A 26,530-nucleotide genomic window follows, 5' to 3' on the forward strand; every position below is an offset into this window, starting at 1 on the left:
GCCACTGAGACAGGGCGGTCCCATCTCAAGATCAAAGCCACGGTCACCAAAAGCAAATGTCACTTACCAGGCCAGGGAGCCCCAAAGCCCCCTGGCAGGACCTACGCTCCTAGCAAAGGAAACTGGCTGTGGGCCTGCATCTGAAGGCGCGGCACAGAACAGCGCTGCCAGCAGCGGAGATCTGACAGCTGACGCCGCCACCCGAGGAAGCGGGCTGTGACCCTCGGCCCGCCGGCCCCCCGCCCTCCAAGCTGGGGGCACGTCTGGCGCTGGAGATCCCCCTGGGAAGCTCTAAAGCCTCCTACCTGTCACAGCTTCATCTCATGCCGTGATGTTGTCTGTCGGACCCTCGTGGACGCCCCCGCAAAGGAGCACAAGGCAAGAACGTATCTAAGAAGGATGTGGGGTGGGAACAATCTTTGGGATCACAACCCCAGCCCAGCCTTCGTCTCCCCACCGAGGATGCAGAATGCCGCTACCGCCACCACCGCCGCGGCTGCAGTAAATCAGCTGACACCAGCCTCAACTGCCGTGACTTTCGCTGCAACTGTCGCAAAAATGAGGGGGAGGGAAATGCTCAACGTTTCCATACACGCCGGGCCGAGGCTGACACCATGGAGACGGGACGGAGGGGAAGGGGTCAACTGTGGGCAAGGAGTGCACGGCTGCCATTTTGGTTATGGGAAGTGTAGTCTAGGCTCTCTTCTCGCCTCGAATGCTCATGCTGGGAGGACCAAGATGGAGGAAAGCATGAAATGGCAAGTCTACGTGTTTGTTCCTTGTGACCAGGATGTTGCAAGGTTACTCGTCTGCCGCCGCGACTCAGTGCAAGAGCCTGAAAAGTGTCAGCTCTGGAATTTGGTTACAGTTTCCTTGTGACCCCCAAATTTGGCTGTTGCCCACCTCACAGGGGGCCAGACAGAGGAATAGAACTCTGCTACTCGACTAGAGGAAGTCTGACCTTCTGCAACAGTCCTGCAGAGAAGAGAATGAGTGTGCACTCTCTGTGTGGGCGGCAAGAGTGGTGGAGCGTGAGCTCTGCATTCAGAGAGGCATGTATTCGGATCCCGATTTCTCCACTGCACACTGTTAGTGTCATCTAGGACATGTTGCTTCTCTTCATTCCCCTCAATTTCCCCATATACAAAACAGGCATAATAACCTGGATCTCTAGGAGATTAAACGAGCTCAACAAATGTTAATTTCGTATGATGCTTGCTGCCTATTTTCTTCCCAAATATTTATTAAATGAATGGATGGTAGCCAAGGGAAACTGGTACCATTCTGGTGATCACTGGTCAGTTCTGTTAAAAAGAGGAAAGATTTTTCATTCCGTGGCTTTGTTTTTCCTTTATAATCTCACTAATGGATTTATAGGACAAGTAAGACTTTTATTGTTGTCCTCAAAAGTAACTGTGTATTTGAATCATCTGGAGAGCTTGTCAAAATGAAGTTTCTGATTCAGTAGGTCTGGAGTGGGGTCTGAGATTCTTCATTTCTAATAACCTTCCAGGTAATGGCTATTAATGCTGGTTCTTGGAACAAGCCTTCAGTTAGTAAAATACTACTGGACAGGCCTGAATCAGAGAATTAGGGGATTAGAACAGGGCAGAAACAACTGCTTCAGACAGGATAATGTCCTTGCTAATTTGCCAAAAGAGAAGTGTTGGTTTGGGCAAAAGGCTTCATTTAATATTGGACAATTTATTATTGTAAGTCAACAATTTCTTATTCCTGCAAATGGCAAACTTTTCAATCCTCTTTTCCCCAGCTTAGACATTACACACCCGTCAGTGTCCTGATTGGCATACCCCCTTTTCTTTCATTAGGCCATTTAGCACACTTTAGGCCTTCAGGTGTGGTTTCTTGTTTGCAGTTTCTGTTCATTTGTAGAGATCAGCTCTGCTTCCCACCATATGAGAAAAACTAAATAGTAATGTTGACCACTGAAGTCAATAGAACACTCGAAAGTTAATAATTCTGAAAATGTCTTATACTGCACATTGAAATTCTATGATTTTGTTTTACTTTTGACTAACTTCCTTGCAAACACATGAGTTGGGGGAGAAGAACAGGGAAGTTGTGTTAAACAGAAGAAATTAATTTGTGGGCTTGCTGGGTGGGATCAATATACCTACTGCATCTGCTGTGATGAACACATTTAAGATGTTACTCACATAAATAATCCCCTTTATAACTTGTAAGAACTTTTTGGAAATGTAGGAATACTGAGTGGTTACCACAGGATAATCTTAGTTTACATTAAAGCTTTTTTTGTTTGTAAATGAAATCTATAAGTTATCTTTCCTAGGTAAAGTTGACTCTTGTATTCAACACATACTAACTGAACACTTACTAGGCTTCAAATACCTTCCTAGGAATACAAAGGTTAACAGGAATATTAATGACAAGCTTTCAGACTTTTAGCACTTTGGACGCCCTCTACCAAAGTTTACAAAATTTACTGCCAGAGTCTACGTGGGTGTGTGTGTAAAATAAATATTCAAATAGTGAATAAAATGCTTCTGGTTCAGAAAAATTCACCCATTTTTATAAACATATATCTTTTTTACATGGATAACTTTCCTGAAAATTAAGATTTAGAACTTCAGTAAGACGATCCTGAGTATATTTATTTGAATTATTTATTTATTCCTCTCATCTGTAGGAATTATACAAAAACCTTAAAAGATTTAAACAGTCAATAAATTTAGTTCAATGTGTATTTATTGAACCTTAACGGAAAGCAAAGCTGAGAAAGTGAGCATTTGGCATGTTTAGCTTCTATAGAGGAAGTCAGATTCTGTTTCCCACCAAGACTCACAAAATAGGGAATTCCCTAAACATTGGAAAGTGTGTTGGATGCTGGGCAGCTAAAAAGAATGACAAATGTCTACTAAGATTTGTGGCTATAACAGTGCAGTATGAGAAATACACAACAAAAGGAGTAATGGAGAAAAGAGATGAATTACTTCCAGGTTGGGGTAAGGAGGAATAATCGCATTTGATTTTAGAAAAATAGGTAGGATTTGAAATAGGAAGAATTGGGAAAAGAAAATGACTTTGTTGCTAGTGTTGAAATATACAATAAACAGAATGTTAAATTGGGAGAGGGGGATATACAGGGGACATGAGGTCGATGTAATGGGAGACTATGGAATTAGGATTTAGCTATTTCTGCTGCATGAGGGACCCCTTCAACAGGCAATCTTTGCCCTGGAGCTCTCTTTTAGGTTGATACAGTCTTTATCAGATTGGGCCTAGACCTGGTAATAAAAAGTAACACGGGAAAAATAGAATAAGATGAGATAACGGAAGGCCTTGAATGTCCTTATAACTTTTCTGGACTTTACAAAGGCAGTGAAAACCCACTGAAGCCTTTTGACCAACACATAGAGTGCTGCCTTTCCTACCAGGACTGTATTTGTTGTTATTGCTGTATAACAAATTACCACAAATTGAGTGGCTTAAAGCAACATGTATTTTTTGCCTCAGTTTCCAGGGGAAAGGAGGTCAGGCACAGCTTACCTGGGTCCTCTGCACATGCTCACACAGACTACACCTGAGGTGTCAGGCAGACGCATTCTCATCTGGAGGCTTGACTGGGGAAGAGTCTGATTCCAAACTTATTAGGCTCATTCATTTCCTGTGACTGTATGACTATGTATGGGCTTGGACCTCAGGTGCTACAGGCCACCCACAGTGCCTTGCCAACTGGGCCTTACCAAAGGTCCTCTCACTACATGGCAGCTTACTTCTTCAAAACCAGCAAAGAGAATCTCTCTACTGAGCACAAGAAAGATGGAATCACATAGCTATAGATATAGGTGATATAGACACATACAGTTAGAGATAGATAGTAAACTTATCAAGGGAGTGACAGTCCATCACCTTTATCATATTCTATTGGCTAGAAGCAAGTCACTGGTTTCACCTACACTCAAGGAGCGAGAATTATACAGAGTGTGACTCATTGGGTGGTCACCGTAGGGTGTGTCAGACACAAATATTAATCTGGCAGAAATGCATCGTGTAAATTTAGGTGGAAAAGACAGAGTGACAAGGAGACAAGATGTCACTGTTGTTTTAACTAGAAATGTATGGTTGCCACCAGAACAGAATCATATATGAGACCCATGGGCTAAGGGTCAAGAATTTCAATAAGCTACCTTTGAAGCCATAAGCATTAAAGAGATTTAAGCACCACTCTGTCTTCAGAATTTAGTAGCAATTACCCTCTAACACCCCAATACTGCCTGGACTTTCTAAATTCCAAGTTAGTTCTCCGAAAGGCAAGGAAGAGTCGTGTCTCCATTTTACAAATTTTATAAAAGGGGGATTATCACACTGCTCAGTGGTTTAACAATGACCTCATTATTGCCGTAATTTTCGGATTGTTTCATGTATGGTGTTATTTTTTCCTCATCGAAATTATAAATCTGTGTGTGCTGTTTCCCTCCCCCATCCCCACCCCCAGTGCCAGTACTTTGCTAATTCTCTCCTTTCTTTAGTGAACTCATTCCCCTAAGTCATGTCATGGTTAGGGGCTTCACATTAGCATTGAGAGTTCTCACACTTTATCATGTTGCAGAAGAGTAGTTTAATAAGTGTTCGTTGTAAGGTTTTGTATGGTTAAAACTATTTAAGAGCTTCCCTTAGTACTTTCTCACATGACATAAACATCAACTGTTGAGACTTCTCTTTTTTTCCTATCTCATGACTCCACTGAATCACATCATTTCTTTCTAAGTAACAGGATGTCTTTTTCTAGAAATATCCCAATTTGCTCCACACTCATAACATCTAGGAAGGAGTGAAGGTGATAAGATTGGGGGTGCTCAAGCTCCTCACAAATGAGGGTTTGGGGGCCTCTCAGCAAGCTACCAAGATCAGCAAGGGGAAATTAGGATAGTAAAGGAAAAGATGATGAATGCCACCTGTGGCCCTGTCGCCAGCTGCAGCAACAGGGGCTGTGGTTTGTCCCAGTAACTCCCTCTTCTGTTTCCTATCAGGACGAGAGGAAGAGTTGCTCCCCTAACCTGTGTGAAAGACGAGGATCCATGTGCTACAAACGGTGGACTGTGGAATGCACATAGGTGCACTACCCAGATTCCCCTTCCAGAAAAAACCATTTCCCAGCTTCAGGAAGAGTGGTTTGCTCACTGCCCCTGCTAGTAGCTTCCTCGGGGTCACTTCAGATTTCCAGCAAGGTTACCTATTTCTAGCGTGGCACCTGGTGAATGCCTGAGCAAGGTGAAGTCAGTTAGAGCACACTCTTCTTGGGGAGTTCCCCACTCAATGACTACCAAGAAGGAGTACCTACGCTTCTTGTCACTGTACCACCTCCTTCTCCCTCTTCCTCCTCTTCTTCTTCTCCTCCTCCTCCTCCTTTTTCTCTCCTCCTCCTTCCTCTATTCTATCCACTTGAAGTTTTTCAAATAAAAAATACAAAAATAAAGATTAAACAAAGTCTTAATCAGAGACAAAAGACAAACATGTCAACCCATACAATGTATATACCTTATTTTGATATCGATTCAAAGAAGTTATAAAACCAATTAGGAGAAAATGGGGAATGAGTGGATATTTGATAATATTGAAGAACATTGTTAACATTTTAGGTTAACAATGGTATTTTGATTAGTTTTTTTAAAGGAATTCTTACTTTCTAGACATGCAGACCGGAATAGTTAACATATGAAACTATATCATGCCTGGTATTTGCTCCACAATAATCTGGGATGAGGAGGACAGTGGCTATGAGTTACTTTACTTCCCTTTTCATGAACTAGTACTGTACTTTCTTTTACTTGTCCTAAATTTAATTCTCAGAGGTGGAAAGCATCATTTATTCAACATGTGGTGTTGGGCACTATGCTGAGCTGGGCACGCAGGTAATGTGAAGAGCTGGTTCTATGGTCAAGTTGCTCACAGTCTGGTGAGGAGACACATCGATCCACTGCGAGCACAACACAGAGTGAGAAGTGGTGTGCAGTCATGCTTTCAATCACTTGCGCTCGGTCTGATCCTCCTACTGTCTTTTTGATTCTGATATCCTGAACTTTTGTGGGAAACACTGTTTTTAACATTGTGTAAATAACCACTTCCTTGTTGTGTGGAATCCACTAATATGGTTTTTATTATACTGAATGTCTTTAGTCCCTGGCCCTTAGATGTATTCAAAGTATGTAGATATTGCTACTCAAGAATGGACCAACTGATACGGGGTGTATGTTTGGGGTGTGTGTGTGTGTGTGTGTATGTGTGTGTGTGTTTGCTTGAGAGCATGCCTGGAAGAGGGCTTTGAATACAGTGAAAGTCTTATTAAAAGTTTTGTTATTTCTTCCCTATTTTACTTTCTGGCCAGACAATATCTACTACACTACCACAAGTGAAAGAGAACTGTTTTTACAAGTGATAAAGTGAAAACATAGTTATATATAGTTATGTCTAGTTTTTCAGTTTCAAAGAGTTCATTCCAACCCCTAACACACTTTTTAAAAAAATTAAAATATGGGTTTTTATTTCAGAGGCTGTGGTGATAGATATATTTGTCTAAATATCTGTCCTTAATAGAAGCTCTAGGCAGTTTAATGATTTCTGAACATCAGTAATAAATTTCAGAAGAATAAACTATTTACAGTTCTAGGAAACACCCAAAACTGATTCAGAATTGTCAGCAAGTTTCTTCAGTATGTTCCAGGAAAAAAAGGTTTGTGTCAGAGTGATTATAGATCACGCTACAACTTCCTAGGAAACTCTCTATTCCAAGACACTGCCTGGTGTCCAAAACTAAAGAATATAGTGTTAGTAGGACAAATGGTCCATCTGGCATTATTTTAAGAAGCACTTGATATCTAAGAAAAAATCATACCCTTTGACTGAAAAGATATTGCGCCACCTAGGGACAACTTGGGAAATGGTATTCAATTTTCAAATCCAGTAGCATACAGCTAAAAAGGGTTTGGAAATTATGAAGCAGGATTTCTTTTCTATTTAATATTTATATTACATAAATTGCATATTTTCCCTCACAACTTTAAGGCAAGGCTTATCTGAAATAAATTACCCAGTTGATAAGCAGAGTTAATTGGTATGATATAAAATATTCTAAGTTCTCTACTTCAGAAATAAGGTAAAAATAAGCTAATAAGCAGCAGTTATTTGCACACACACACACACACACACACACACACACACACACACACATTAGAGGGTACAGCCAAACATCACATAACTAACTATAGGCTGGATCAGCTCCAGCTGGAGAGTTTGTAGTGTCTACCTTGAGGGAAAGGGATTACAGGTACAGACAAAATACCTTGAATAAACATGAAGTCAGAGGGGTTTTCTCTGCACTAAAAATGGGTTCCCTTGTAGGGAGGTGAAAGAAAAAGAAAAGTGCCTGAGATCATTGTTCCTTGCAGCGGAAGGAGGAAGTAAAAACCTAGGAAGGAATGGCGGGGCCAGTGCATCTAGGCAGATGGGTCCATTCGCAGCCTCAAAGGGTCCCACGCCCTGTACTAGTCACGGAGCGGAGAGGGCTCGACTTGAAGAAGGTCTGTAGGCAGAGACAGTGATCCGAGGTCCCTGCCCTCCAAAGCCCCATTCCCACTCCAATCCCAGAAATATACAGTTTTTGAGGCAGGCTCTGAGAAAATAAGGTTAAGTTTTTGTTTTAGTTGGATGTAATGGGAGGGTGGGGATTCAGAGTCAAAGTGAAACTGAGTTACACAATACAAAGACTAGGCTGAGAGAATCGGTAACTGGATCTCACACTCTTTTACCATTCCGTCTCCAAGAAGCAGCTCCAACGAGGGATCCTGTTGATCTAGTCACATAGTTCAGCTTCCTGGAGCTAGGGGCAAGGTGAAGAAAGGTTGACAGTGAGTGTGGAGGGACACATGGAAAATAAAAAACACAATGCCCCTATCAGATCCAACCTTCACAGTGCCTCTTTTTGTCTGGCCTCTCAGGAAGCTGTAGAATTCTAAGGTCTTGCTTTAAGTCCCCTCTCCCCTTGATATTTACTACAGCTGCTTTAGTTGAGACTTTCTGTTTGCTTTTTATGCCAAACTGGGAGGACCATTCAGAATAATCATAAGCCGTTATTACTGAACTGGGTGTCTTCAAAACTCATAGGTTGAAGCCCTAAGTCCCAAGGTGACTACGTTTGGAGATAGGGCCTTTAAGCAGGTAATTAAGATTAAATGAGGTCATAAGGATAGGGGTGTCCTTCTAAGAGGACGAGACACCAAGACGGTGTATGAGTGTGTGTGTACGCGACCGAGAAAAAGTCCACGCGAGAACACAGTGAAGAAAGTGGCTGTCTATAAACCAAGGAGAGGAGTCGCAAGTGAAACCAGCCCAGAGAGGCAATTTGATCTTGGAATTCCAGCCTCCAGAATTGTGCAAAATTACATTTCTGTCGTTGAAGCCCCCCTGTCTGTGGTATTTTGTCATGGCAGCCATAGCTGAGTAATACGGCACTGCTTCCAAACATCTTTCACTGAGCACCTTATTTTCGAGTTCTTTAACACGTCATCTACTACTATATCTGCTTCTCAAAATCCTATAAAGTGGGTTTGACTAAACAAGTCCTCACAGACAAGAAAGCTGAGGTTCAGAAAGACTAGTGGCATGTCCGTGGCCACAAAACAGTAAGTAGCAGAGATTTATTGTAAGAACTTCTGTTGATTTGGCCCTGAAGTCATTACGCTGTATTCCTATCACACGAGAAAGGAACATAATTACTGTGGCTCTGCTCTGGCTGGGTTCAGTTAGGAAGAATTATTTTATGCCTCAGAAACCCTCTTAGCCTTCTCTTTTCACATTTCTTGGGCTTCAATTGTCACTCAAACCAATGACTCTCAAATCTAGTAACAACCTACTCCTTTTCCTTTCGTTTCAGACTTAGCCATCCATTTCATTTGGATATCCCACAGGCATCTTAACGCAGCCAAAAGAGGCACGAGATTGAAATATTTGTGTCAGTCTAGATTCCTTCCTCTGTCGTCTCCCTCTATTGGTCCAGTTGGTCCCTAAACCCTTTGGTTTTTAGGCTTACTTGTTTCTCATAGACATCGTCTCCTCTTCATGTTCACCGTAGCTGCACCTGTAACTCAGTTCCTGGGTTACTATAGAAACCGCCTCAACGGGTCTGCCTTCCATCCTCCTCACTGCGACCTCAGGGCTTTTTCTAAAGACGCTTTTGTAAGCACGCAATTGCCCTGCAGCGTTTACTCCATTGCCTTTATGTGAAAACACAAATGTTTTAGCCAGTCATGACCTGACCACCACCTTCATCTTCCCTTTCATCTCCCCAGCTAAATCCAAAAGCAAACGACTCGCCACCGAGCCTCGTATTGAAGCGCACGTTGGTGTTAGGCTGCCTTAGCTTGCGCGCAAGCTTGCCTTCTCGTTAGGTGTGTGACCTTGGGGAAATTAGCCTCAACGTGGAATAAGAGTAGAACCTACTTCACGGAGCTGTGAGGATTAAATGAGCTTGTATCTTGTCTGGCTCGTACGTTGTTCAGTATCACCTATTATGGTCAGCTTCGGAAGCCGTGCATTTGCACCGCTGCTCCCTCGGCCTGGAATACCCCGTATTTTTTAACACGACCTAAAGTGCATAATATTTTCTGGATGTCTGCGCAGAGAGCGCCCCACATACAACGCGATCTGTAAATAACTGTTCCTCGTCTGTTCTGTCTAGAGAGGCGACTTGTCCCGGATATAAGACAAGAGCATCCTCAAGGTACTTCCGGGGGGGAGGCCGTAAGACCTTAGGCAGTGGCCACGAGCCCCGAAGAAAAAGGGGTTCCTTTATGCTTTCCCAGCTCAAGCACCTCCTGGGTAAAATCCTCAGGTCCTACCCGCGGGGGGACACACGAACGGCCGAGACGCACTGTGCGCCTGAGCGTGTGACCGCTCCTCGTTTGCGCCTGCGCCGCTGAAGCCCGCGTCGCGCTCCTCAGTTGAGGGTGGGGCCACGGTGCGCGTCATCGGATTGGGCGGTAGGAGCCGAAACGGACGGCGCGGAAATGACGCCAAGGTGCGCAAGCGCAGGGGGTCTTGCCGCGCGGTGGCTGCTGGGGGCCGCACGCCTCACCTTCTGTCGCCTCTCCGGTCCCCGCCCCCTCGGCCCGTGCGCTCCCTGGCGTGACTCGGCACTGAGAGCCGGAGGAGCCTCCGCCGTCGCCCAGCCCTGTGTCCAGGCCTCGGCCTTGCGGAGCCGCCCCCTTTCCTCTCCCGCACCTCTCCTTCAGTGTCGCAGCCCGTGGCGTCGCGGCCGCCCTGCCGGGCTGTCTGAGAATGGTGGGAGTGAAGCCGGTCGGGAGCGACCCGGATTTCCAGCCGGAGCTGAGCGGCGCGGGCTCCAGACTCGCCGTGGTCAAGTTCACCATGCGAGGGTGAGGCCGGGCCCGAGTCCTGCGGGCCCTTTCCGTCCGTCGGTGCTGGTCGCTCGTTCCCGGCCCCGCCTCGCGTGCGGGGTGTCTCCTGCTCGGGAATGGCGGGCGCTGCGGGCAGCCGCAGGCCGCGGGGCCGGGCCCCCTGTGTGCGCAGGGGAGTGTGGCGGGCGCGTCCCCGGCCCCGGAGCGGCCCCTGGGGGGCCCGCCGCCGTTCTTTCCAGCCCGGGCGTCGCCTGCGGCCGCCCCTGCCGGCGTCCGTCCCCTTCCTCCCGGGGAGCCGGCCGTCACTCGCCTCTGAGAAACCCCGACGCGTGAGCGTACGGGACACCTGGAGACTCGGCCCCTGCGGCTCCGTGAAGCCCTTGGGAAATGCACACGGGGCCGCGCCCCTCGCCGCGTGGTGCTGAGTCCTCACCCGGCTCGCGCGTTTTAAGTCAATTGGGGGTTAGGGTGCTTCCTAATGACGGGAACGCGCGTGCTGCTCGTTCGGCTGGGGACTCGGGGACCTAGGCCCCCCGTGTGTGCGGTCGCAGGGGCTCGCACGCGTCGTTCTGATGGTAGGTGCCTGTCCTACTGGTCAACAGGGGTCCGGACGTCCGCGTTTGACCAACTGGACGCCGTTTTTTTCCCCCCTGATCATTTAAGACGTCAGGGATCTGGAAAAGATGGTCACTGGCTTTTGGTAAATCCCAGCGGGGGCTTATGTGTGGCAGAGCTGGTGGGTGTGGGTAGTGGGTGTGCAGGGTCCTGTGCGCGCGTGGGGGCTGGGCCTCCGGAAGCCACGTTTCCGTGAGTGCGCGCGTGTGTTTACTCGCGGGAGCTTTCCATTACATTTCCCCTGGCCCCCGGCGTCACCGGCAGTTACCGTGACTTGGAGGAGGGCACCGCACGTGCGGCTGTGCGCGGAGCACAGGAAGGTGATGGTCCAGCTAACTGTGTCCACGTGAGGCAGTTTCAGCCCCCAGAACACAAGCGACTCCTGTCTGCTGAACGCCATTCAGTGAATGTTGAGTCAACAAGTGGTGGCGTTAGGATTGGTTTCAGGGGCTGCAGATAGAGAGGAAAGGTGGTCAGGACTTATTTTTGGACTGTTCTGTGCCGAGTTGAAGAGGGGCCGTACGTTGCCTGTGAGATGGTGGGACGAGCACCCGTTCGACGTGCGGATTTGGACGTCTGCAAAACTGAAGAGGAAAAAGAGTCCACATACGTATAAAGCTGCGTCTTAAAGGAATGTGGAAACCCCATAAGTGGACCTTCCCAGATTCAGCTATTTTGTAACGTCTGTGTTCTTAATGTGGGGGGATATTTATGCATTTGTTAAGTACGCAGGCCGTTGTTGGAAAAGGGAAGAGATGATTTTACCAACAAATCGGTTTTAGTTCACTCTTCTAATTCTAGTGGGAGCATTTATACTTTGGTCCCTCAGTGACACTTTTCTCTCTCTTACTATATAGCGGAGCGAGAGATGACAGTAATAAATCTGTAACTGAAGTGAGAAAAGTGGGGAAATGTTGCTAAAAAGGAAACACTTCCATTAACAATATATATTATTTAACTATAAACGTAACTGCAGACACTGCTTGGTAAAGCGCTGTTGTTTTTTACTTCTAAAAGGCATTTTGGTGGGATGGACATTTTATTGTCTTTGTAAAAACTGAGCAAATAAATAAAATCGTGGAATTTAGGTAACTTTTAAATTCAAAAGTATATTTAGGTGACATTTATAAATCTGGCAAGATTGTATTTTCCTTCAAAGTGCTTTTAACATTTTGGCCATGAATGCATTCCTACAGGGACTCTATGCCAGTGTGGCTCCAGGTTAACATACATGAGCTTCAGTATTAGACCCTCAAACAGCTGTAACTAGTAAAATCATATAAGAAACCTCTCAGATCAAAGTTAAGGTTGTCCCATTTTAGGCCAAGAACACAGTTTTCTCCGGCACCTGTTTCTTCCTTCCTTTCCAACTCTACATTAAGCCTTATTCCTATTTTCCACTTCCACTTATCTATCCTGTCAATTTTGTGAAAACTGTACAGATCGTCACTCTTTAAGAATCTTCAATGGCTCTCCAGTATTTTTTTTAATAGATAGCAGAATATATGTAACATAAAATTGACCATTTTAACCATTTTTAAGTGTCCATTCATTAGTACATTCACAATGTTGTACCACCATTACTGCTAGCTATTTCCTAGAATGTTTTCATTATCTCAGATAGAAACTCTGTGCTCTTTAAACAAAAACCCCCAGTCTCCCCCTCCCAGTCCCTGGTAACCCCTCTGCTACTTTCTGTCTCTATGAATTTGCCTATTCTTTCTATCTCATATAAGTGGAATTATAATATTTATCCTTTTATTTCTGGCTTATATCACGTAGCACAATTGGTGTGCAAGGATCTGTTTGAGTGCCTGCTTTCAGTTCTTTTGGGTTTTTCCCTAGGAGTGGAATTGCTGGATTATATGATAATTCTACATTTAACTTTTTGGGAAACCACCAAACTTTCCACAGTGGTTGCACCTTTTTTGCATTCTCACCAGCAATGCATGAGTGGTCCAATTTCTCTATGTACTACCAATACTTTTCACGTTTTAATAGCCATCCTAAATAGGTGTGAAGTGGCATCTGGTGGTTTTGGTTTTGTATTTCCTCAGTGAAGATGCTCAGCATCTTTGTATGATAATTGACCATTTGTTTATCTTCTATGGAGAATGTCTATTCGAGTCCTTTGCCCATTTTGAATTGGATTGTTTTATTTTCTGTTGTTGAGTTGTAGGAGTTCTTTATATATTTTGGGTATTAACCCCTTATCAGATACATGATTTGCAAATATTTTCTCCCATGGTTGCCTTTTCACTTTCTTGATAATCCCCTTTGAAGTGCAAAAGTTTTTATATTTTGATGAAGTCCAATTTATCTGTTTTTATTCTGTTGCTTGTGATTTTGGTGTCATATTCCAGAAATCATTTCCAAATCTAGGTCATCAAGATTTTCCTCTTATGTTTTCATCAAAGAATTTTATAGTTTTAGCTTTTAAGTTTAGGTCTTTGATCCATTTTGAGTTAATTTATGTAAATGGTGCAAAATAAGGGTACAACTTCATTCTTTTGTATGTGAATATCCAGTTTCCTAGCACCATCTGTTGAAAAAATTCCTTTCCCCAGTATTTTTTTAACCAATTAAAATAATGAACATTTATATATTATTTAGTCTGTGTAAGTGGCTTGTTTAAGCACTTATATTGACTCATTCAATCCTCAAAATAATCTTTGAAATTATCCCTATTTTACAAATGTAGAAATTGCATCACAGATAGGTTAAATAACTTTAGTCTCATTGCTGAATGTACTCTTTGGATTGTTAAGTGCTGTCATTGCTCTTCTCAGCCTAAGCAAAAAGGAAATACAGGTTCATTTCTGTGTGTATTGTAGAGGCTGACATTTTTCAGTAAATGTTGCCTTCAATGAATTAGCTACAGCTCTGCCTGCACAACTAATCTTATGACCAATGACAATTTGGTTCATTCTCTGGTGTTATTTCCCCTACCTGTAAAGTAATGTGTAATCTAAGTTGTTTAGAAAATGAAATTATAAATGTGAATTGTATACTGTGGTGACATATTTTTATAACTGGTATCTCCAAACTGTTACTTCTTAAACATACCCAGATACATTTTAGTGGTGATAAGCAGTGCCAGTTTGGTTGCTATAATTGGTGGCTAAGGACCAACGTTAAAAGAATGTACATTTTTCTCTTCCATAAAACTCAGTATAATTATTTTTATCCTGAATTCATGAATGTATCACTTTTGTAATGTGTTTACCATATATTCAATTTTCTTACAGAAGGTTTTACTTTGTAGTTGGTTAGGTGTTACTGTTACCATCCAAGAAGAATGTCAGTGTATGTTAGGATGTTGAGTTCTGATGGTTAATGTAGCTTGTCCAAATAATATATTGCAAAATTGCTGTGGACCAAGATAGCTCTATTACAGAGTTAGCAGACCCAGCAGTCCATAGGGACCAGGCAGATAATATTAATGAGTGAGGCAGGTAGATAGCTGCAATAAGATCACTAGGGGGAATGGTTGAGTCCCTAGAGCATACGCGGAGAATTTTTTTTTTTTTAAACTAAACGTTTTTTACTGAAGTATAGCATGCATACAAAAATGTATAGAAATAATTGAAGTGTGTAGTTTGATACATTTTCAAAGTGGTTACACCAGCTTAACCAGTACCAGCATTCCAGAATCATCCCTCCAACCCCAGCCTCCTGCAGGCTCCTTCTCATCACTCTTGAACTCTCACTGTACAGAGTAATTCTGCCTGGATATGAACTTTATAAAAATGGTAACATACAGTATGTAATCTGTGTGGATTCCTTTCAGGGGCATATAAAATAGTTTTAATCTTGGCAGTTAATATAGAAATAACAACAAAAAGCACTGTGTAGGCCATTGTTTTGGGGGTTTTGAACTGGTAGTTAAGAGTTGGGTTTTGTGATCAAATTCCAGTACTATACTTCATTGCTCTTGTCATGAAAGTGAGGAAATGTAAAGCTTAAATGAACGTAAGGCTTTTGTAAGTTGCATGACATACAGTAAATGCTCAATGAATGCTAGCTTTTTTGTGTTAACAAGACCAGTTAAGATTATGCCTATCCATTAGTAAATGTAATACATCTAGAAATTACCTATTTTAAAGTTATGCCCTGCAGAAAAAATAAACTTTTAACATGTCTTTAGAAAGCACATACATTTTCCTTACCCATTTACTAGCTGAATGTGGTTATACCGTCATCTATTCAAGGTAGAGCACTGACTACTTTAGTAGCAAATATGGAAAAATAACAAGTTCATGAAATGGAAATTATTTATATTACCACTGTAAACAAAAATCTTACTTGTTAAGAGGAACTTAACGTACTTTCAAAGAAAGCTGATCCTGGATTGGATTCAGGAGCTAACTGTTCTAGCTGGGGTCCTGCCATTAATTAAATACAGTGTCTGATATTGGACATGTCATTTAAATGTTTCTGGTCTTGCGTTCTCAATCACCAAATAAATTGTGTTAGGTTAGGTCAATTTTAAAGTTTTAGTTTTGTGGGTTTGGTTCTTTATGTATTGCAGAAAGCTAGAGGGTTGTCTCTTGTATTGTCTTACTCCCAAAAAGCATAATACAGAATCCTTACATAGTCATTTTACACCTAGGACTTAACAGATAAGCTTTCCATCAAAAAGAGGATCAGAGGTAGAAGAAGAACTCTTTTTTAAATCTCTGGACTAGATGGTCTGTGGTCTTTTTTACAGCAAGTTCAAAGGTCCTATGATTGTGTAATTACTATCTAAGGGCTGCAAATCAAGGTCCGTGCAAGAAAAAAAAAGTACAATTCTGAAATTCAGGCATACTTGGGGCATAATATTTTGAGAGATGGGAAAGGTCCTTGGAGAATCTTGTCCCTTCTCATTTTCTACAGAGAAATCAGGTGACATGTTTGAGCTCAACCAATAATGGAAATTTTAAGTTTACTCTTAAATGCTAATGATAAGAAAGACAAACATTTTAAAGTAACCAATCAATTCATTTGGATTATGTGAAAGTATGTTGCTGTGCTTCTGTGTTCTATGACTTATTTTGACTTTTTGACTGGAGTTCCAAACTGTGAGGCTAACTAAAATTAAACAAAGGATCTAGATAAAGTTAAATTTGGAAAGGAAACAGTTATTTGCAAGATAGCCATTTTATGCAGTCTGTTTAGCTACAAGAAGTGTTTCTTTAACACCAGTTAACTCCTACTTGATTGGTAAATAGAGCAGTGATGTCAACATAATGTGGAAGTTGTGTTGGTTCATATTCTATTTTTCCTACGTAGTGAAAAGCAGGAATGGAAATAGAACCTTTAGCAGTGAGGAAAAAAGCCCTCAGCCATGCAGACAGGCTCCCTTTCAGGTTTATTTTAAGAAAGTTAAACCTGAGCACCTAGCTCTTGTTCCCAGAGGGGTTCATGCTCAGTGTTGCATGCACTTCCTCCTGTCCCTACCTTAGCGACAGCCTCACTGGCTCAAAGCTCCCCTTCCATCTGGATTGTCATGGCACCTGGAGTGTAAGTGGGCACTTCACTGTTTTGATCCTTTTAGGTATCCCTTGAGGTCGCCTGTAGCCAGAGCCCCCTGCCTGGCTGTGCAAGTATTTCCTGAGTACTAGTTACTGTTTTTCTTAGGGATGTTTTTACAGAATTGTGGGCTTTTAAATGGTTTGCCTCAACCTTATTTTTCCCCTGTCAGCTTTTTATTTTGAGTGCATGCTTTTGCAGAAGTAGGGAGATTCTTCAGGAATGAGTGTATTGTTGTACAGCCTAAATACCTGTGCTTCATTTGTGACACACATTTAGTATTTTAAAATAAAAATACCTGTTCATAGAAAAGCAAAGGATGCAGAAGTATGGGTAATTTAAAGTTTCCCCTAAACTTTCTTTCTTCCTTTTCTAATCCCACTTTGCAGAAGTAATGAACTGTTTATTGTGTGACCCACCTAACTCTGTGTGTGTGTGCGTGTGTTTGATGTGATCATAGAGAATGTTTTTGTCATGAGAGTTAGTTTTCTTTAAACAGTACAAATTATCCTTATCCCCTGGTGTGAATGTGTCATAACTTAAAACGACTTCTCTATTAATTGCTATTTAGATGGTTCCTAAATTTTTTATTATAAAACTTGCGTTGAACTTCCTTATACATATTATTGTGAAATTGAGTGTTAAGATAGGATTGACTTTTAAAAGTGAGGTTGTTGAATCTTGGGTTATGTTCATATAAATTAATAAATAATGCCTAAATGGCCCTTCAAAAAGGATCTACTAATTTGTACTCCCATCTATAATGTTTAAGACAATAGCTAGAAGTATTTTGCTGAACTAAATATGATTTAGTAGACTGTAAATGTGTGTTTCTTTAGAATCTAGTCTCAGGGCCTATTTGATGATTGTTAGATCAAAAAATCTACTTTCAGAAGCACCAAATGTAATATTTAAAAACTTAATAGTTAATTTCTTAGCATTTGGTGAGAGGCTTAAGGATGGCACAGGATGAAAATACTGATTAAAATGTCAGTAATGGAGATACAATCACAGTTTAAGTTTGAATATTTGTGAGTTTGAACATTTTGTGCTTTAGAATTTGCTTTTCCTTGTGTGCTTGTTAAAACCAAGATTTTTCTCATTTTTTGACTTTTTATTGAGATATACATAGTGTACAATTATAACTGTATAGCTTAGTACATTTTCACAAACTGAACACACACCCATGTAATCACCTTCTGGACAAATAGAAATCTCTGGCCTCTTCAGATCTCTCGTTACCCCATCTGATCACTAACTCTGACAAAGTTAACCATTGTCCTGAGTTATAATAACCATTGATTTATTTTCCTGTATTTGTACTGTATATAAATGGAATCATATAGTGTACTTCTTTCCTTAGTATTATTTGTAAGGTTCATCCATGTTTTTGCATGAGATTTTAAGTCATTTTTGTTGGTACGTAGTATTCCACTGTATGAATAACTACAATTAATGTACTTATCCTGTTTTTGATAGAAATTTGGGTAGTTCCCAGTTTTGGGCTGTTAGAAATACTGCTATGGTCAATATTTTTACAAATGCCCTAAAACATACATTTCTGTTGTTATATGCTCCCAGAAATGATCATAGGTAGGCATAAAGGTTGCTTTAGCAGAGACTGCCCGTTTGTTTTCTTTCCCCTAAAGTGGTTATACCAGTTCGCACTGTTACTGACAGTTCAGTTGCTACACATTCTTAACCATACTTCATTCTTTCTCATTTTAGCTATTTTGGCAGGTGTAGATTTAATTTGCATTTTCTCTGGTTTTCATAGTGACTAATGAAGTAGGACATCTTTTCATATTTTTTGACTGGAGAACCTCATTTGTCAACTAGGAGTTCAAGAGTTTACCCATTTTTCTTTTGGGTGTCAGTCTTGTTTTTATTGACTCAAAGGAGTTCTTTATACTATATTAGAGGTATAAGTCCTTTGTTGGATATGTTGACAGATATTTTTTACCAGTCTATAGGTTGTCTTTTCATCCTCTAAGTGATATTATGATGAACAAAAGTCTTAATGTTAATATTTCCAGTTTATCAAGTATGTACCAATATATCATTATATAATTTCTTTCCTTTTTTTTTAAGTGTTTTTTTGTGTGTGTGTTTTAAGAAATCTTTGCTTACTACAAGGTTTTAAAAGTATCCTCTCTATTTTTTCCTGAAACCCTTATGTTTTACCTTTCACATTTACATCTGTAACCATCTGGAATTGGTTTCTGCGAATGGTGTGATGTAGGGGTCAAGATTCATTCCTCCCCCCCATGTGGATATCTAGTTGACTCAGCACCGTTTATTAAAAAGACTATCCTTCCCCCAATGCACTGCTGTGTCAACCTTTTCATAAATCAGTTTAGTTACTGTGTATGGGATGGGTCTGTTTCTGTATTCTTTTTACATTGATCAATTTGTTTAACCTTGTACCAATATTGTACACTTAATTTATAAAGGTGTATGATAGTTCTGAATATCTGGTAATGTAACTTCCTCGCTTTGAACCTCAAAATAGCTTGGGCTATCCTTGGTATTTCCCTATGAATTTTAGAATTTACATTTATTAATTTCTCCAAGAAAACCATCTGGGATTTTACGTTGACCCTAAAGACCAAATTGAAGCTAATTGACATATTGACAATATTGCATTTTCCAATTCATAAGAATAGTATATTCCTCCAATAATTTAGATCTTTTTTAATTTCAGTGAACAAAGCTGAAAGACTCAACAGTATTAGATTTCAAGATTTGTATATAATACAAATCTGTCGTTATTACGACAATGTGGTATTGATGCAAGTATATCTCAAAATAGTCCAGTGGAAAAGATTAGAAAGTCTAAAGCCAGAAAGATCAGAGAGTTCAGAGAGTTTGTTTATTTTATTTTATGTTTTAATCAACAAAGTTATTTAGAGTATAAATTAGTACAATCTTTGCTGTTATTTTACCAATCATCTCTAATCTTTCTCACAGGTGCGGACCATGTTTAAGGATTGCCCCAGCATTCAGCACTATGAGTAATAAGTATCCGCAGGCAGTTTTCTTGGAAGTAGATGTACATCAGTGTCAGGTAAGGAGGGAAAGGCGTCCTTTAAAAAAGAATAAATTTCTAAGTCAGTTTGTATTTCGACATTGTCATCTTTCATTTATTTATCTCTTTATGCACATAGCATTTAGTCATTTGAAAAGAGGAAAATATTATATTGACATGATTATTGCAAACCATTATGGCTGCATTAGTAAGAAGGATAGTCCCATTATTAATTACTTTTGGGTTTGTTTATATTAGTAGCCTTCTGATATAAAACTAATATGTTGTTAAACTAATGGGTCACCTGGCACTTGTGTTTTACATATCTTTGTTTATTTTTTTGCAAATGGGAATTACATTTTTTCCTACAATGGCATTGGCTGATTAGAAAGCCATGGCAGAGAATTCTTGGTTTGATTTGAATTTCATCAGTTTGTAATCTTTGCTCCAAAGCTGCACACTTAGCAGAAACTTTCAAATGTTGATTACTTTTGATTGAGCCTCAGTTTTGTAGGTAAATTGCCCTGATTACTTAGTTGGAATGGCTATTATCACTTAGCGGCAGTTCTGCATTTTAATATGTAGAAATATTGAAGGAGTTGTATTGGAAAAAAATTGTTGGAAGACTTCTTCCAACAATAAAAATATAATCTTTAGTGAAAATAGTTTTAGAATGTTATATAATTTGCAGTTAGTCTTTTGGGGATTTGGTTGGTGTAAACCCGGTATTCCATGTCTGTTCAGTACATTGTCACAAACTACTGGACTCAATGCTAGCTCTTATTTTAAGTATTCAGTATCTCTGATCCGGAAATACTGTGGAGCCTGGCTGTCCTATATGTAGCCATAGCTACATAGTTCACTTGTTTCTCTTTATTCTTCTATCGGGATACTAGAAAATTTAAATTTGCATATATAGCTCACATTTTATGTGTTGCATTATATTTCTTTTCGACAGCACTATTCTAAAGGGTCCTTTTTTTAATGAGGCTTAGAGAAGACATCTTTATGTAAACTTTATGCTTTTTTTCTTTAAACAATATCGTGGTACCTCTTCATAGAATTTGAATATGTAAAGCGACACGTTGGCTTTACTGTTTCCTTTATATTTTTCATGAAAAGTTTAAACCATGAATCTGGTTGTTAGCTAATTTCCATTCAGTAGTTAGTCTTATAAAATTGTGGAGTTGGAGTAGAGCTTTAAAAGATAGCTGTTGCAGCATGCTTGAGGGGAGGTTAGAGTAGAGTGGGTGGGGATTGCAATACAAAGGTTGTTGCCTCCTTTTCATAGACACGGGGGCTACTGTTTTTCCCATGTGTACTTTTTCCTAGTACCAGCGGTTTGTGTTGACATGTCAGTAACCATTTGGGAAACAGAACGTACTTATGAGAGAGCGACCTGGTGGTGTTGTAAAGCACTGTTTCTATATTGGAAGCTAATTGTCTGTTGGATGAATTATTTAACACTAAAACACGAAAATACAGGGCTGTTCTTTATTGTGGATGTAAAGCTAATGTAATATAGTTGTGCCCCAATGGGTAACGTAGTTTAGGGAATAGGCTTGCTTTTTCTTAAATAACAATTAGGAATAAATTATTTTACATGTTTTAGTACATGCTTGTGATATTTATCTTCCTTGGAGATGTAGAAAGAATATTCAACGTGGTTTAAGATTAGTTTTAATTCATAATGTTGTCAACTTGCCAATTCTAGGGAACAGCTGCCACCAACAACATATCAGCAACACCTACGTTTTTGTTTTTTCGAAACAAAGTGAGAATTGATCAATATCAAGGAGCAGATGCTGTGGGATTAGAAGAAAAAATCAAGCAGCACTTAGAAAATGACCCTGGAAGCAATGAGGACACAGATATTCCAAAAGGCTATGTATGTAGACTTAAAAGTGAAATTATCATCTATTTTCCGTTTGCCATTATTTGCCAAAAAATGAAATTGACTGTGTTTTCATGTTTTATCTTTTACTAGTTCAGAGGACTTTCAAATGAGAACTTTAAAAGTAAATTCACTGGTTGACTGTTGGTTTTGTGTGTGTGTATTATAATCTTAAGTCCCCGTTCTAAATTATTTTCCTGAATTTCTTCTACAAATATCTTCATCACTTTTTTAAAAATCTGCTTTTTGAACTATTTTAATAGCCATTTTAAGATTTTTTTAAAATGCATTTTTGTCCCAAAAAGTAAAGATGTGTTAGTTATTGATTTTGTTTTACAACCAAATGTGACTTTAGTGTTGGATATTGTTTTCCAGAGTTTTAAGAATAAGTTATTCTAAATAATAACTTGAAGACTTAAGAACTTAAAAGTTTTTGAAAACTACCTAACATGAATAGTTATAATGCAGTATCTTTATATTTGAGAGCTATTCAGGAAGGAAGTTAAATTCAGAAGTAGTACTTTATGATAGCTGATTTGTTTATGCAAATTGGCAAATTCTGCATAACAAAATAAATATTTCTTAATTTTTCTTGTTATAAAGTTATTGTATTGGCAGGTCCAACAATGATTTAAAAAAAATGTTACCTCAAATTAAAGCTGATAGATGAAAGCATGTGTATCAAGTACATTAAAGCAGATCTGTGTCGTGGGGCTACAGTCCTTTCTGTAAGTCTCTCAGGTTCATGCTGAATAAGGAGAATCTATAGTCAGGTAAATATGAGAGATTCTTTGTGTGGGGGAGGTGGGGAGTATGTCTTCAAAAAGTGTCTTTAACATGGTACTGGCACTAATTGTTTTTAGTTAGGGAAGTACAATTAATATTTATTTACAATAGAACTGTTACATAAGCATTAGAAATTACAATATTCAGTTAGAAAGTATGAACATGTGACACCTTTTGGAAAATTTTGGAAATCATTTGACTTGTAAACTGTTATGTTTCCATCTTTGTATTTTTTTCTCTTTATGCTAAGGGTGTTCGCATGAAAACATCTTAAGAGCAAACAGTCCTCAGGGCTGCTTAGTTAGCTAGTTACAGGGGTGTTTCTTTACACATCAACTAAGTGTGATACCAGCATTTTGGCCTCAGGGAAATAGCAGGAAAAAATAAGTTTTAAGAAATAAAAAATAAAAAAAAGTTTTCATGCACATGTTATGAATACAACGAAAAGCTGTTAAAAAACATTTTAATTTTTTTCCATCAGGTGTCAAAAAATTAAAAGTTTTGAACTATTTAGATCTTAACAAAATATTAAATATTTAAAACTGGTAATGTGTTTCCAAGAAACATCATTGCTCTCACAACACAAATAGAAACTTAATGAGAATAAAAGTCACTGAATGAAAACCTGTGTCTTAAGTAGGTTTAAATATAAGCATTACAAAGATGTATTGACAATTTTAAAATACAATTTTGTGTTTCTTAGAATAACAATTTTCAGTCACTATGTTTTAACACTGAGAGGCTATATACAATTATTGAATTTATGCGTGCTGTAGTTTTGAAATTCCTGGTTTGACGAGCCAGAATAAGAAAACATGTATCTCTTCTAGGGAGGTTTGAGATACTGCAAAAGGTGTAGCTGTGATACTCAAAAGGTTAAGAATCATAATAGATTCTTATTCAGAAGTTAGAGTGTTTTTGTGAGTATAATGACTTCTAGTTTTTGAAAATGTTTGTTGAAGTTGGGAAAATTTAAAACATTACATGTTTTTTTCTCCCATATTTGCTAAGAGTACATAGTAAAGAGCTCCCCTCATGTGTAGCTCCCTTTCTGCCCTCTAAATCAAGTTTTCCTCTCTGGAAGTTTGCATGCGAGGCAATTCAGGATTGAACTTCCATTTGCACATGTTCTGAATCTTGAGGCTTGTTACTGTGTTTCCCTGAAAATAAGACCTAGCCGGACAATCAGCTCTAATGCGTCTTTTGGAGCAAAAATTAATACAAGACCTGGTATATTATTATATTATTATATTATACTATATTATATTACATTTTATTACATTTTATCACATTACATTACATTATATTACAGACCCGGTTATATAGACTGGGTCTATTACATTATATAGACCCGGTCTTATAGTAAAGTAAGACCCGGTCTTATATTAATTTTTGCTATAAAGGATGCATTAGAGCTGATTGTCCGGCTAGGTCTTATTTTCAGGGAAACATGGTAGTATATTCTAGTGTTCTGACCTCAGAACTAAGTTTTGGTCTACAAATTTGTTATTCATCAGAATCAAATCAGACATTAAATGACCCTAATTGATGTAGTAAGTAGATCTTTCTTTAACCAAAAACTGAAGCTTGGAAAGCTTCTTTGGGTCTTGTGTTGGATTTTCCCCCTCTATAAATAAAAGGTAAAACTTATTTTAAAAAGTTTTACAACAACTACAAAAAAAAACAGTTGACAGAGTACTACTAAAACCACGTATACCCTTCACCCACGTTCATCAGTTGTGAATGTTTTGCTATTTTTACTCTGTCTTGATACCTATCTACTCTTAACTTTTACAGAAGCGTTTAAAAGTGAGTTATAGACATCATGACGGTTCATCTCTAAATATTTCAGCATGTAGCTGCTAAGAACAAGAACGTTCTACATAACGGTGATACCATTCATTATCACTCCTAACAAATTTAATATTCATACAGTATCTCTAATGAACAGCTTACATTCAAATTTCCTTAATTATCTCCAAAATATACTTTATAGTTTTACCTATCTACGATCAAGTCAAGAGTCATGCATTGCATTTAAGTTTTCAGTTCTCTTTAGTGTTCTTTAGTTTAGAAACTTCTCTCTGCCTTTGTTTTTTTCTTTTATGACTGCCTTTTTTGAAAGTTTTAACCGGCATCAGTCTGAATAAAATAGCTACTAGATACAAGTGGCTGTTGAGCATTTGTTATATGACAACTGAGGAACTGAATTTTTAATTTTATCTACTTTTAATTAATTTAATTTTAAATTGCCACATGTGGCTAATGGCTATCTTATTATACAGCACAGGTCTAGACCATCTGTTTTACAGACTGCCCCACAATCTGGATTTGTCTGGTTGTTTTTTCATGATTCTTTCCTCATTATTGGCAAGTTGCTGCATAGGTAGTGATATTTATTTCCCATTGCATATTGTCAGAATATGTCAGTTTGCAGTTATGTCAAATATGCAGCATGCCAATTTTTTCCAGATACACAAAGCACTTCACTGTAACTGTTTGAATGTGATACTTGTTTTATGTGCTCCATGCACAATAAATAAATATAAAAACTCTTTTCAATAATTCAGCTATTTAGTTTATTTGCTCATTAAGGTATTGGAAGTATGATGACAATGTTGTCTTCATGCCTGGGATCTTAACCCAGGATATAGTATGGAAGATGCACCTCTGTAGAATGGAAGACTAAGCATTTAAGAGATGTTGTCAAAAGTACCCTTTGAAGGCAAATATTCATGAAGTTCAGCATAATTCTCCAGTAGTTGAACTTTGCTCTATAGCACTCCTTTTTTCCCTCCCTACTTTTTTGAGTTGGCTACAATATGTTATCCTGAGTAATATATTTAACATTTAATGTACTGTAACAGTTAATGTTATACGAAATAATACTTTTGCTTTGAAAATATTTTGGCTACTACAGGAATAAATGGGGTCTGTTCTAATGGATGATTACCATATTGATATTTATTTGACATGTAAAAAAGTTTTCTTTAGTCTTTCAGAACTATATACATTCATTAGTATTTGTGGATAAAAAAATAGAATATTGTTTGTGATAGGAAGGCGGTCACTCAACTGGTAATCTATAATACTTGGCAAACTTTAAAAATTCTCTGTTTAGTAGATGAAATGTATTTTTCTAGAAAAATACAGTTTATCAAAACCAACTCTGCTAGAAACAGAACACTTAAATAGACCAGTCACCGTAGAGAAAACAGTAAAAGAACTTTTCCGTAAAGGCCAAGGTGACTTGACAGGGGAATTCTAAGAGGCTATATTCTAAGAGTGATACTACAAATACTTAAGACCATATGAAAAGAGAGAACACTTTCAGCTTTTTTTTTGAAGTACGTATGACATTGATCCCACAATCTGACAAAAATTTGTGCCCAAAAAAGAAAGCTACTGATGAGTTCTAGTTAGGAATATTGATGTAAAAACTCTTAAATAAAATATTAGTAAACAAAATCCAGCAATCCAGAGGAGAACAATTATGATATCCTAATATGCAGAAAAAGCATTTGACAAAATTTAATACCCATTTATTATAAAGCATTCAGTAAAATCTTAACGAGGAAGTCCTAGAGGCATTCCCACTAAAGTCAGAAATAAGGCGATGCTGACTGCGACCACTGCAGCTCTTTGGCGTTGTGTTGGAAATACGGAAATACCAGCCAGCACATGCACAGGCATGTGTCACATGGCACCACAGAGAGGCACTTGGCAAAATCCAGACTATGTGATGTCAGAAGGGTCAATGACCATAGATTAAAAGACATTTAAGAGACTTATTAACCAAATGCAGTCTTTGTAATTTTTTTGGATTCTTATTCTGAGTCTCAACAATTCACCTATAAAACATATGTGAGACAATTGAGGAAATTTGAACACTGATATTTGATGATGACATTTTTTTGTTTTAGTTGTGATAATGATATTGAGGATTTTTTTTAATGAGTCCCTAGCTTAGATACACACATTGAAATGTTTGTGAATGAAATTAAGATTTACTTGAAAATATTCAGGGGAATGGCTAGGGACTGGTTGCAGGGGAGCGATGAAATAAGAGGGGCCATGAATTGAGGAGAATTGTAGCTGGGAGGTGGGTACATGGAGTTCACTGTAGTCTTCTCTTTATGTAGTGAACATAAAAATTTCTGTTGAAGTTTCCATAGTAAAAAAAAATGTTTAGTCCTTATTTGCTGTTCATCTTTAATCTAAATTCTTCATGAATATAGATTTAGATTCCATGGCCACTAGAAGAATTTGGTAGACTTTCTTTGGATCTTACAGATATTT

General features: G+C 39.1%; 2 protein-coding genes across 8 annotated transcripts in view; one reads left to right on the forward strand and one right to left on the reverse strand.

Annotated features, from left to right (window-relative positions):
• WDR7 (WD repeat domain 7) overlaps positions 1-590 on the reverse strand; it is a 301,626-nt gene extending 301,036 nt beyond the window's left edge. The window contains exon 1 of one of the 2 annotated variants that reach the window (XM_081078981.1): positions 306-590. The gene's annotated coding sequence lies outside the window, so the exon portion shown is untranslated. The remainder of the gene's footprint in view (positions 1-305) is intronic. The other variant, XM_081078980.1, reaches the window with a different exon arrangement.
• Positions 591-10,015: 9,425 nt separating this feature from the next.
• The window catches only part of TXNL1 (thioredoxin like 1), a 29,776-nt gene continuing 13,261 nt past the window's right edge, over positions 10,016-26,530 (forward strand). For 5 of the 6 annotated variants that reach the window (XR_013995308.1, XR_013995309.1, XR_013995310.1 and 2 more), the window contains exons 1-3: positions 10,077-10,412; positions 19,494-19,590; positions 21,266-21,439. Coding sequence is in view for 2 of the 6 variants with exons in the window: in XM_081079062.1 (XP_080935188.1) it covers positions 10,315-10,412; positions 19,494-19,590; positions 21,266-21,439 (369 nt within the window). In the remaining 4 variants the exon portion in view is untranslated. Of the gene's footprint in view, positions 10,413-19,493; positions 19,591-21,265; positions 21,440-26,530 lie in introns of all 6 variants that reach the window. The other variant, XM_081079063.1, reaches the window with a different exon arrangement.

This window comes from Rhinolophus hipposideros (assembly GCF_964194185.1).
Source record: "Rhinolophus hipposideros genome assembly, chromosome: 17".
NCBI lineage: Eukaryota > Metazoa > Chordata > Mammalia > Chiroptera > Rhinolophidae > Rhinolophus > Rhinolophus hipposideros.